General features: G+C 63.2%; 2 protein-coding genes across 6 annotated transcripts; both read left to right on the forward strand.

The window, feature by feature from the left end:
- Positions 1-378: 378 nt before the first annotated feature.
- Positions 379-2034, forward strand: LOC123650641 (translation initiation factor IF-2-like). Of its 5 annotated transcripts, none has more exons than XM_045569569.1 (3): positions 379-1392; positions 1542-1734; positions 1943-2034. In XM_045569569.1, the coding sequence occupies exons 1-3, from the start codon at positions 885-887 to the stop codon at positions 1953-1955; spliced, it is 714 nt and encodes a 237-aa protein (XP_045425525.1). In that variant the 5' UTR covers positions 379-884; the 3' UTR covers positions 1956-2034. The 5 variants fall into 5 exon arrangements, with proteins under 5 accessions (XP_045425525.1, XP_045425529.1, XP_045425526.1 ...); XM_045569573.1 differs by having other exon boundaries at positions 1542-1677; positions 1943-2004; XM_045569570.1 differs by having other exon boundaries at positions 1542-1677; positions 1910-1997.
- TMC8 (transmembrane channel like 8) lies at positions 1950-10386 on the forward strand. The gene is given in 16 exon segments (XM_045569565.1): positions 1950-2200; positions 2385-2533; positions 2850-2999; positions 3141-3223; positions 3692-3828; positions 4147-4294; positions 4441-4611; positions 4880-5019; positions 6363-6486; positions 6866-6963; positions 7150-7333; positions 7479-7609; positions 7709-7867; positions 8267-8345; positions 8904-9118; positions 9120-10386. Coding segments are annotated over 16 exon segments (2211 nt in total). The 5' UTR covers positions 1950-2039; the 3' UTR covers positions 9202-10386.
- Positions 10387-11889: the final 1503 nt, after the last annotated feature.

The raw sequence follows: 11889 nt of genomic DNA on the forward strand, positions 1-11889 counted from the left end.
TGCTAGGTGGGGCGCAGGGGAAAGGAGGATGCACTGACGCTGTGAATGTCCCCAGCTGCTGTGCCCAGTGCTGTTTTCTGTTATCCCCACAAGCCAGGAAGGTAGGCAATGATATTCCTATTTCACAGATGAGGAAACTGAGGCTGAGAGGTGCATCATCCTGCAGGGGCATGACTTGTGGGCCTCCTGGGAGCTCTATGGAGGACCCTGGCTTTGACAGAGGCCCCCCCTAGCCCATCTGGAGGAGGAGGGGCATTCCTGGCGGGAGCGGCCTGGGCAAAAGCAAGAACACAGGAAGGAACTTACAGCTGGACAAAGAGGGCGGTGCTGTAGTTGGAGCCTTTTGAAGCGGTCAATGGGGTCTTCAGGTGGGCTACCTCGGGTCCTGCCCTGCCTCTCCTCCCACTGCTCCCCCCCCCCCCCGGCCCCCGCACACCCACACTGAACTTGCATGACGCCAGGCCCAACTTGAAGGCCACCTCTTCTAGGGAGCCTTCCTAGGTTAAGCCTCAGAGGAGCACTTGCCACTTCCTATTGATAAGTACATTTGTGGATCCCCACCACCACCTCCTCCAGCCCACTGTGTGCCCCCCTGGCACCAGCACCCAGCTTGGGGTCTGGCACAGGCGGGAGGCTCTGGAGTCCAGGAAGGAGGCCAGCAGGAGGCAGAAAAGCCCCCGGGGCATTCAGACCTGAGGTGACCAGGCCCTGCAGGAGGCAGAGAGGGAGGAGGGAGGAAGGGCAGGACTGAGGGGCCTTCCAGGGGATAGGAGGACAGGGAGTGGGCCAAGCTGTCTCTCCAACCTCGGGCCTGGGAGGGACATGAATGGAACTTATTGCTGAGCGCTCACTGTGGCCAGGCACTAGGCCCCGGCCTTGGCATAATGGTGGTGCCAGTGACAGAGGCCCGAAGCTCAGCAGTAAGGCCAAGAGCTACTGGAACCCCAGCAGCCCGGTGCCATGGGGCCCACCTTATGTCCTATCGCCACCTTCAGAGCGACCTGCAGCAGGCAGATAGGGGCCCCGTCCCTGCACCCCGCCGCCCACAGCCGGAAGGGGGGGCCTGGGCGAGCTCGCAGGAGCAGCCCCCGGCTTGGGGCGCGGGACCTCCGCGGTGCGGACCGCCGGCCGGCGTAAGGACCTTCCGCCGCTGCAGGAGCCCCGGCCCGACCCCCGCCCAGCGCGCAGGAAGTGCCCGCTCGGCCTCAGTTAGAGCAGAGGAAACGGGGAGGGGGGAGGAGAGAGGTCGTGGACGGGGAGCAGATGGCGGAGGGAGCTGGGGTTCCTGTCATGTGACCCACCGGTCCCCCGGCTCTCTCACGGCCCCGCCTGCCGTGGCGGGAGCCTTTGGAGGAGGGGGCTCCTCCGGGGACTTGGTCTCTTGGTCCCCAGGTGAGCTGGATGCAGAGTAGGGGGGAGGAGGTCGAGGGGGTGTGTTAGAGCCGCTGCGAGGGCAGCAGTGGGGTCCCCCGGTCCTATTCCCAGGGCTGGGGCTGTCGCCGCGCCTCCTCATGTGGGGCTCCTGGGGGGACCCGGAGCAGACCCAGGCCTGGGGCTGGACTGCGAGAAGGCAGGCAGAGGGGTCCTGGCACGTCCAAGCCCGGCGCTGCAGGATGCTGATCCTGGGAGCTGTGAGGGCTTGAGACAGGAGCTTCTTCCGGAAGAGCGAATTGGCAGGTGCAGAGGGAGAATTCTCCCCAGGGGTACCCGGAAGGCCTGCGCCGCAGGTGGCAGGTAGGGGTGTAGGGGTGGATGGAGCAGGCCTTGGCTTTGTCAGTTACGGTCCGGTCCCATCTTTCCCAGCCCTTTGGTGCTTTCACCCCATTTGACGGATGGGGTGACTGAGGCCCCTGGCCCTGTGTCGCTCTGAGAGCTGGAGCAGGACTGAGCCCAGACCCCGACCCCACAGGATTCTTTTATCTTCATTTCTGGGCATGCCAAGGCCAAGACCTTGAGGCTCACCCACCTGGCCTCCCACGTCCCTCCTGGGAGCTGGGGTCGCAGCCCGGCACCCCCAGCCTCAACCCTTGGCCGCCGAGATGCTGCGGCAGTGGTCGGTGCAGTCGGGACAGGCCCCCGGGGGGCCGGAACCTGAGCCGGCCGCCGAGGAGCTGTGGGAGTCGGAGATGGAGCGGCTGTGCGCGTCCCGCGCGCCCGTGCGCACGCTGCCCTACGCCATGGCCGACAAGCGCTTCATCCGGTGGGTGCCGCCGCGCGGGCTGGCCGCGGGGCTGGGGGCGGGGGCGCGCCGCGAGGATGCACCCCTGGGATGGGGGTGCAAATCCCGCGCTGTAGGAAGATCCTCCGGCTCTCGCGCCATCAGCCTGGCACGGGTCGGCAGGGTGGGTGACTCAGGGGCGTCCCCATCACCACTCCTGCCCCAGGCAGCTGCGGGAGCCCGAGGGGGTGAAGACCTCATGCTGGCAGTCGTGGCAACGCAAGCGGCGGATGGCAGGACGGCGCCTGGGGGAGGCAGCGCAGCGGCTGGCCCGGGGCTTTGGGCTCTGGGAGGGGTCTCTCTACGAGATTGGGGGTAGGACCCGAGTGCCAACCCCACTCCCCGCTCCCGTCCCTGGAGTGTCAAGGTCCAGTTTGGAGAAGGGAGTAGGCGTCATCCCCCCTGCCGTTGCCCTGGCCCACCCCACCAGTCAGCCCCTCCATCCTCACACACCCCCTTTCCCGGACAGCCAGGGCAAACCCCGCAGATGACAGCACTCCCTGGTGGCTGTCAGAGGTCCTGCTGGACTTGTGCAGGTCCAGGCAAGGCTGGGCACCCTCACCCTGCTTGGCGGGTCAGCCCTCGGACTGTCTGCCCCCCCCCCGACTCACCCCGCCCTTCTCCCCCCCAGGCCTCTTTGGCACTGGAATCCAGTCCTACTTCACCTTCCTTCGCTTCCTGCTGCTGCTCAACCTGCTGACGGTGCTGGTCACGGCCAGCTTCGTGCTGCTGCCCCTGGCCTGGCTCCACCCCCGTGACCCAGGCCCCTCCATGAACTTGAGTGAGTGCCCAGCAGGGAGTGGTTCCCTGGAGCCCACCTGCACCACCGGGGGCTGGTCCAGGCCTCCCCAGGGTTGGGGGCTATGGAGTGGTAAGGGCAGAGCCTCACCTATGCTTTGGGGACCCTCCCCCTCCTCAACAGCCCTCCAGTGCCCCAGCAGCCACCAGCCCCAAACTGGTGTCCCGAAGTTCCACAATCAACTTTGGAATGTTTTAACTGGCAGGGTGAGTGAGGTCTCTCCTGGCTATGGTCCAGGGGGCCTGGAAGACCCAGGGAACTGGCTTCAGGGGACTCCAGGCTAAGAGGACCCCAGCCCTCAAAGGGCATTTGGCTCAGGGGATAGTTTTACAGAGATAGGCTGGCAGGGCTAGCGATGGGGTTAAAGAAAGGGAGAGGCCACCGCACAGCACAGGCTCCTGGACAGCTCGAGCCCGACTGAGCTGGGGGTGCAAGGGACTAAGGGAGAAAAGTGTCCAGGCCTCTGGGACAAGCACCCTCCCCGTCCCTGGACACCATTGAGTGGTTACCCATGTGGCTTGTGGGTTCGAGCCCGTCCTGGCTCCATGTCTCAAAGCTGTGTGCCTTTTGCGAGCCTACCTGATGGGGCGATTGTAGGAGGCTAGCGAGCACACACGTGGAGCACTTAGGACGGAGCCTGACACTCAGGCTCAGTTGTCTGTCGACGTCCCCAGGCCTTCAGCAACACCTATCTCTTCTATGGCGCCTACCGGGTGGGGCCCGAGAGCAGCTCGGCCTACAGCATCCGCCTGGCCTACCTCCTCAGCCCGCTGGCCTGCCTGCTGCTCTGCCTCTGTGGGACCCTGCGGCGGTGAGAGCAGAGCCTGTGCCCTCGCTCCTGCCCAGGGCCCCTTCTCTGATCACGCCTTCCTGGCAGGGTTGCCCCCCAATCAGCAGGGAGGCTCTGGCCCCGCTCAGCAGGCCCATCCATCAGTGGTGCCCCAGCCCCAGCTCCAGCTGCGGTCCCTGGCTGCTGACCTGAGGGGCACGGCCACTGCCCTGTGCCCCCCCAAGGCCTGCGCCTGGAGCTGTGAGGGCCTTCCCACCCCAGACCCAGAGCCCAGCCAAGGCTGCAGCTGTTGGGTCGAGGTGCCCCTCCCCCAGCAGCCCCTGGTCTCCCACTCCCCAGGATGGTGAAGGGGCTGCCGCAGAAGCCACTCCTGGATCGGGACTACAGGGTGCCTGTCAGCGCCAAGGTCTTCTCCTCCTGGGACTTCTGCATCCAGGTGCAGGAAGCGGCCACCATCAAGAAGCATGCGATCAGCAATGAGTTCAAGGTGTGTGTGAGAGCTGAGTGTTTCGGCGTGAGAGTGTGCAGGTGTGTGTGCACGCGTGGCTAAGTGTGACCGGGTGAGTGAGTGTGAATGAGTGGGCGAGCGTTTCACATCGCCCTTCCCCTCCCACCCCACCCCACCCCCCGCAGGTGGAGCTGGAGGAGAGCCATCGCTTCCAGCTGGTGCAGCAGCAGTCCCCGGCCCAGAGGGCCTGCCACCTGCTCAGCTACCTGCGGGTCAACGTCCTCATTGGGCTGCTGGTGGTTGGGGCCATCAGTGCCATCTTCTGGGCCACCAAGTACTCACAGGACAACAAGGAGGTGCCAGAACTGTGGGGGGAGGCAGGATGATCCCACTTTACAGATGAGGAAACCAAGGCTGGAAGCACTTAAAGCAGTCACGACAAGGTCATGGCCAGGTCAGACTGGCTCCACTGTGGACATCCGCTGACTGCCACGCTGCCGCTGGGAATAATCTGTGGCTTCCAGACCCTGGGCCGCACCAGAGCTGCACTTTAGGGGGCTGCAGGGGAGGGGCAGCTGCGGGGGCTTCTAGCCGGGAGCTGCCCTGACTTGCTGCTTCTGGCAGGAGTCCCTGTTTGTGCTGTTCCAGTACCTGCCCCCTGGCGTCATCGCCCTGGTCAACTTTCTGGGTCCCCTGTTGTTTGTGTTCTTGGTCCAGCTGGAGAATTATCCTCCTAACACCGAGGTCAACCTCATCCTTATCTGGTGAGTGCCACCTCTGGGGGACGGGAGAGGAGTCTGGCCCTGCTGCTCTGTCTTGGTTGTGGCCTGGGTCCCCCAAGTGTCCCCAGCTGGGAGGCTCTTCTTGTTCACTGTTCACCAAAGGGAAGGCAGATGGGCGTGTCCACAGCACATGACTTCAGGGGCCGGGTCTAAAGCTTTTCAGTCTCCTACCTCCAAAGAAAGCCACTAGTCTGAACCAAGCACTGACAGACGACCGTTTTGCCAGGGGGTGTTGGGAACTGGCTTGAAACACAGGAAAACCAGCAACACAGGACATGAGCAGCTTCCATGCCATGAGGGTTTTTACACCCTTACCTTGACAACCCGCACATGACCCGTACAGCCCAGACCATCCTCATCCCCATTTGACAGATGAGGAAACTGAGATTCACACGGGTGAAGTGCCCCGCCAAGGTCAAGCTCACCATGCCTGCTGGGTGCAGGTTCCAGCGCAAGCTCTGCCCCACCCGCAGGCTCCGCCATTCTGCATCTCACCACCTGGGTCCTGTCTGCACCCAGCCCCTCCCCAGCCCACCCAGCCGTTCACATGCAGCCCCCCGAGCTCCAGCTGGCTTCCCTCTCCCCACGCTGGCCCTGCCTGCTTTCCTCACCGCTTCCTCCAATGTCGGCTGCATTTGGTTTGCTTTGCAACTTTATTTTTGAATAAGTTGTAACACACGGAAATCCAGAATGCTCAAAAGGATGAAAGATAAAAGAATAAACTCCCACCCAGCCCTCCCCCCAGCCTCCCTCAGCAGGACCACTGCTCCCAGCCACCCACGTGGTTTGAGTGCCCGGGTTTCAACTTAGCCATCATACCAGCCCCACGGCAGCACTGGGAAGGCCCGTCCTTACAGATAATGTGCACGCGACAGTCCTGGCGTAGGCCGTCATGCCTATTTGGTCCGGTTAGGCTTCGTGCAGTAAGCGTGCAAGGCACATGTTCATGATACACGAGATAGTGTCAGTGGGTGAGGACGTTAACAGGTGGTAGAAGAAAGGAAATCTTGTCTGTAATAAGGACCCTGAAAGGTCCACAGGCTTCTCTACTGCAGGCTTGACACGTATGATCTCCACGCCAGGTGTAGGGGGAAGACTGCAGTGTTTCCCAAACTAATTTAAAAGCAGGACCCTTTTCCCGTGAATCACCTGGAGACATGGATTCTGAGACACGCTTTGGCAAACATTGCCACTGACGGAGCAGGTCGGAAGGAGGCTGGGCTCTGGATTCAGAGCGGCTGGCCCAGGACAGGACAGGATCCCACTCAGACGTCAGCTCCACACCTGTGCCTGGGCCCCGCCCTCTGACACAGCCCCGCCCGCAGGTGCGTGGTGCTGAAGTTGGCCAGCCTGGGCATGTTCTCCTTCTCGCTGGGTCAGACCATGCTGTGCATCGGCAGAAACAAGACCAGCTGTGAGCCCTACGGCTACAACGCCTGTGACTACCAGGTGGCTGGCAGCCTGGCAGGGTCTGCCCCTCCTGTCCTCTGCAAAGTCCCTCAAACCCTGCAGAACCTTGTCCCTGCCCCTATAGTCTCCCTGTCACCCCCTCAGGGTCTCACCTTTGAGAGAAGCTGTAAGCAGAGATGCCCATATAGCGTCACACCTCCAGGGGGCGCCACTACCCCAGACTCTGTTGTGCAACCTGACAGCTGTGGCTGTGGGTTTCCCTGCTCTAATCCTGTCCTCCAGGCCTGGGTTTTAACTTAGCAATCATACCAGCCTCCAGGCAAGGCTCCTATGCCACAGAGACCTCCCTTGTGAGGGTGGGTGAGGGAGGGACGGCTGGGGACCTGGAGGCTGATGGGTCTCCTCCCTCTGCACCCAGTGCTGGGAGAACTCGGTGGGGCAGGAACTATACAAGCTGAGCACCTTCAACTTCCTCCTCACTGTGGCCTTCGCCTTCCTGGTCAGCCTGCCTCGGAGGTGAGCCGAGTGGGGACACAGAGGGGTGGTGTGGGCACGTTGGGGATGGCCAGTGGCCACAGCCAAGGGTGAGCCAGGTCCACACGTGGATGTCCATGTGAGCAAGAGAGGATCCGTGGCCATGGCCAATGCAGCCCACGTGTCCCTCCTGCACTGTGGGTACCTGAGCCTACCCCCGTCCCCCAGGCTGCTGGTGGAGAGGTTCTCAGGTCGCTTCTGGACCTGGCTGGACCGGGAGGAGTTCCTGGTGCCCAAGAACGTGCTGGACATCGTGGCAGGGCAGACAGTCACCTGGATGGGCCTCTTCTACTGCCCCCTGCTGCCCTTGCTGAACAGCATCTTCATCTTCCTCACCTTCTACATCAAGAAGGTGCGGGCTCACGGCTGGGTGGGCGCCCTGAGTGAGCCCCGGGGCCAAGCCAAGCTGGGCTGCCTCTGCCCTGTGCCCTCTGCCCTGGGCTCGAACCCCTGGGGCCTGCCACCTGCTGACTCCTGTGTGCTCTGCCTGCCCCCAGTACACCCTCCTGAGGAACTCCAGGGCGTCTCAGCGGCTCTTCCGGGCCTCCAGCTCCACCTTCTTCTTCCAGCTGGTGCTGCTCCTGGGCCTGCTCCTGGCCGTGGTGCCCCTGGGCTTCGTGGTCACCAGGTGAGGGAGGCGGTGGGGAGGAACCACCCAGAGGCTGGGGGTCGGGCAGCTCCTTGCCTGGCACTCTGACACCAGCCCCCCTTGGCCATCCCTCTCCAGCATCCACTCCTCCTGGGACTGCGGCCTCTTCACCAACTACTCGGCCCCCTTGCAGGTGGTCCCAGAGCTGGTGGCCCTCCGGCTCCCACCCCCTGGCCAGCGTGCCCTCCACTACCTCAGTTCCCACGCCTTCAGCTTTCCTGTCCTCGTCACGCTCAGGTGCCTCTCGGGGCCACAGGGGCCACAGGAGGGGGCACCTGCGAGGGGGGTTCTTCCTCCCATGGGGATGGTGGAGACCTGGGCAACCCCAGCCAGTCTCACGAGATCCAGGAGCCAGGCGGGAGGCCCAGGTGCCAGGCGGGGGGCCCAGGTGCCTCACCTGCAAAGCAGGCACTTTCTGGCCCACCTGGGATGCCCTGGGCACTGCACGACCGCGGGAGGAGCAAGGGGCCTCAGAACCCGCAGTTGAGCTACTGGCGGGGCCTGCTGGGGGAGAGGGGAGGGGCCTGTCTTCAGATGAGGCGGTGCCAGAGGGAAGAGACTGGGCTGGGGAGAGGAAGTCGGAGGAGGCACCTGGGCTCCCAGGGGAGCCTGACATTGGACCCCTCCTGCCCCAAGCCTCGCCCTGACCGTGTGCGTCTCCCAGTCCCGGGCCAACGCGAGGGCCATCCGCGGGCTCCGGAAGCAGCTGCTGTGGGTGAGTGTCCGCCGGGCGGGGCGGGGACACCTGAGCAGTGTGTGGCCAGGTCGAGGTTTTCCTAGCGGAGGGCGTGGCCTCGGGCTGGAGTAGGGGCGAGGGATGATGGGGCGGGCCCTGGAAGGGCGTGGGGCCTTGGATAGGGTCTCTGGTGATGGGGGGACCGGGTGGGACCCGGCCGTGGTGGGACCCGATGGGCGTGGTCTCGGGTGTGTTGGGGACGGGGCTCTTGTGGGTGTGGTTACAGCTTCGCCGTCCTCATCAGGCTCCGGTGTCTCTCGGGGCCACCTACCGGGGCGTGGCCTCCAGCGGCGTTGGAGGCGGGCCCTGGTGGGTGTGGCCTATGCCCGGGGGCGGGCACCGAGGGCGTGGCCTCCAGGGCGTTGGGGGGCGGGTCCTGAGGGACGTGGTCTCGGATGCGTTGGGGGCGGGCCCCTGACGGGGCGTGGTCTCGGGCTGGGGCCCCGCGGGGGACCGCAGGGTTGCCGCTCGCTGTCGTCTCGATGGCCGGCTAGTGGGTAGAGGCGCTGCGCAACCCGCCGCTCGCTCCCCTCATAGCAGGTCCAGGAGAAGTGGCACCTGGTAGAGGACTTGTCGCGGCTGCTGCCGGAGCTGGACCCGGGCGAATATCCGTGCCCCGAGTCCCCTCACTCCCGAGCCTCGCACCGGCGGCCCTTCTGCCCCGGATTCCCGTGCCCGGGCTCCCCGGGCCCCAGGTCCCTCGGGCCGGGACCCTCCCTCGCGGATCCCGGGCTGCGCTCTCCGGGCCCTGGATCGCGGTCCTCCGAAGCCCGCCCGCAGGTTCCGCCTCCCCAGCGGCACGGAGCTGCAACACCCTAACCCTGCCTACCCCTAACCCTGCCTAAGCCTAACCCTGCCTAACCCTAACCCTTCCTAACCCTAACCCTGCCTCTGCCCACAGCCTCCCGGGGGCCTGACCTGCAGCCCCTCACTCCACCTCCCAGTCCTCTTTACCCCACACTCCCAGCCCGTGGTGACCACCCTCCCTCTCAGTGGCTCCTGGGCCTCTGGCAGGGGTCCCCAAAGAAGGACACACACCTCCAAGGGCAGCAGGAAGAACATATGGGAATTTCTATCTATATTTTTATCTCATCCCTTTACAATGTCTGTTTTTTGTTGAATGTTTTATAGTGTACATAATATATTAGTATCCTAGCCTATGAAAGCAATTCATAAATGTACATCTATTGGAAGTGCTCAGAAATTGTTTACTGATGGGAGTGCTGTTAGGAGGGCTTGCTCTGTGTTCTAGCTGAGTACCACCCACCAAGTCCCCTCCTGTCACTGGGCCAGCTCTGCCCCTTGCTGATGCTGTGGCCTTAACCTTTGTGGCCCTCAGCTGTTTGAGTGAATGAGAGGGTGTTGGGTCAACCTCTCCCAGGGATTCCTCACCCTCCGGCATCTAAACCCAGCAGCCACATCAACAAAGCTGCCTCGGGAAACCAGAACAGAGCCCGTGGCCATGCCTTCTGCAGAACCCTGTTCTCCCAGCCTGCTTCACGTCCCCCTGGTTGAGTCAACCTTGAGGAACTGTGGGGTGAAGGTGCCCTGCCAGGGCCTCAGTGGCACGTACGGGCCTGCATTGTGAGGAACACACAGAGTACAGGCTGCAGGAGGTGTTCCAGGGAGGTGGCACAGCCATCAGGGACACACAGGCAGAGCTGGGATGCCGCCCAGAGCTAGGATTCTTGAGGCTGTTCAGGACTCTTTTTCCAAGCCTTGGAGAACACCTGAGAAGCTGTCAGAAGCTGGCCCCAGGCCAGAGACTCTGATGTGACTGGTCTGGGTACAGCCAGCAGCCAAGGTATCGGGACTTTTTAAAGCTCCCAGGTGACTCTCACAGGCAGCTGGGGTTGAGAACTGCCAGGAGGGAAGATCAGAAATCCTAGGATGTGCTCCACCAGGGGACCAGCTCCTGGCAGGATTCCTGGCCTGGACTCTGCATCCGGCAGCTCTGGCCTGACGCCCTTGCGGCCGGGCGCTTCTTTGTGTGGTCATTAAAGACTTGGTCAGTCCTGCCTCTCCTGTCCCTGTCCTTGTGTCACTCAGCTAGCATCACAGGACTTCTCAGTTCATCATCGAACACAGATTAGGCGCTGCTCATTGTAGGGTCCTGTTCTGGGGCTGGTGAGGAGCCCATGAGGGAAGCAGAGGGAGTCTGTGTTCTGTCTGGGGAGGGTGACAAGCCTGGTCTGAGTGAAAGTGACACATGTTATTAGCAGTGTACGGCCCAAGTGTGGCCTCTGGACCAGCAGCAGCCCCAGCACCTGGGAACAGGTGAGATGTGCAAACCCTCAGGCCCCACCTCGGCCTCCTGAGCCAGAGTGAGGGTGATGCTGACGGCTGCCTCAGTGTGAGGCCCTCTGCACTGAGGCGTCAAGACTGTCCCCTGCACACCCCTTCAGCAAACACTTCCTGCCAGCTGCCCATGCCGTGCATCGTTGGGTGTGCCGTAGGAGCTCTGGGAGGGAGAGGACAAGCTCAGGGACCTTGAGGAAGTCACCAAACTCGGGGCCTCGGTTTGCTCATCCAAGACACGGGGTGGTGCCTTGCTCCCCTGAGTGGCTGTGAAGATTAAATGAGCAAGTACTTAGACAGCAAGCCGACAGGTGCCTGGAAGTGCAGTGGGGCGTTATAATGTGGTCACTGCCCGAAGGAGCCACATGGGAGAGATGGGCGGTGGGCGGAGACCCCTGTGATGGGGACTGCCCAGGAAGACAACCCAGGGGCTCGGGACATAGGCCACTTCAGGCAGCAGGGTTCCTGGAGGAGGTGACAAGCAGGGCCTGGGAGAAAGGGAGGCTTCAGACAGGAGCTGCGGGCAGAAGGGAGGCCTGAGCCACGGCGTGGAGACGGGGCTGGCGGGGCAGGCTGGACACTGGAACTTGAGGCCCTCAGATCGGGATGTGGGGCACACGGGGACGGCCAGACTGAAGAGGGCACCAGCATGCACGGAGGCATGACCTTCTGCAGATGACGAGGAGTGGGGGCCATGACATGGTGATCCAGCTATATAGCAGCACAGGCAGCAAGAGAGCGGGGGTGGGGGCGGCGGGAGGGTATTGCAGGCCTGAAGTCAAGGTCTCACCCGGTAGAAGCGCAGGGGGAGGGGGCAGGAGCCCCGGCCCCTAACCTTGGGGATTCCTGAGCCCTCCCCTCCCCAGCCCTGAGAGGCCACCACCCTTCCCCCAGCACCCCCAGCTACACTGGCCAAGGCAGCCCCCTCCAGGAAGGTGGCATGAGGGAAACAAGGGAATACCGGTGACGCGACTTGTTACAGAGGAGATTGGCCCTCCATGGGCAAAAATCACAACACCTCAGTCTGCAGCAGGTGACTGGAGAGCTTGGGGGGCTCCCCAAACTCCACGCAGGGTGACCTGGGGTGACCTCGAAGGCACAGCCTGCTCTGCAGTCTGGACAGGTGGGCAGGGCGGCCCAGAGGACCTTCCCCTGATCAGGTGGGTGCACAGGTAGTCCCTAGAGAGGGCCCACCGAGGCCTGGGGAAAACGCCCCTTGAGTGTG

The sequence above is a fragment of the Lemur catta genome, chromosome 15 (genome assembly GCF_020740605.2).
Source record: "Lemur catta isolate mLemCat1 chromosome 15, mLemCat1.pri, whole genome shotgun sequence".
NCBI lineage: Eukaryota > Metazoa > Chordata > Mammalia > Primates > Lemuridae > Lemur > Lemur catta.

What these genes read in the sequence shown, in the direction of transcription:
- LOC123650641 (XM_045569568.1), top strand. Translation starts at nt 885, where the DNA reads ATGGTGGTGCCAGTGACAGAGGCCCGAAGCTCAGCAGTAAGGCCAAGA. An exon ending in CTTGGTCTCTTGGTCCCCAG is followed by an intron (nt 1,393 to 1,541) that starts GTGAGCTGGATG and finishes GACCCGGAGCAG; the next exon opens with ACCCAGGCCTGGGGCTGGAC. An exon ending in GCCTGCGCCGCAGGTGGCAG is followed by an intron (nt 1,735 to 1,909) that starts GTAGGGGTGTAG and finishes CCGACCCCACAG; the next exon opens with GATTCTTTTATCTTCATTTC.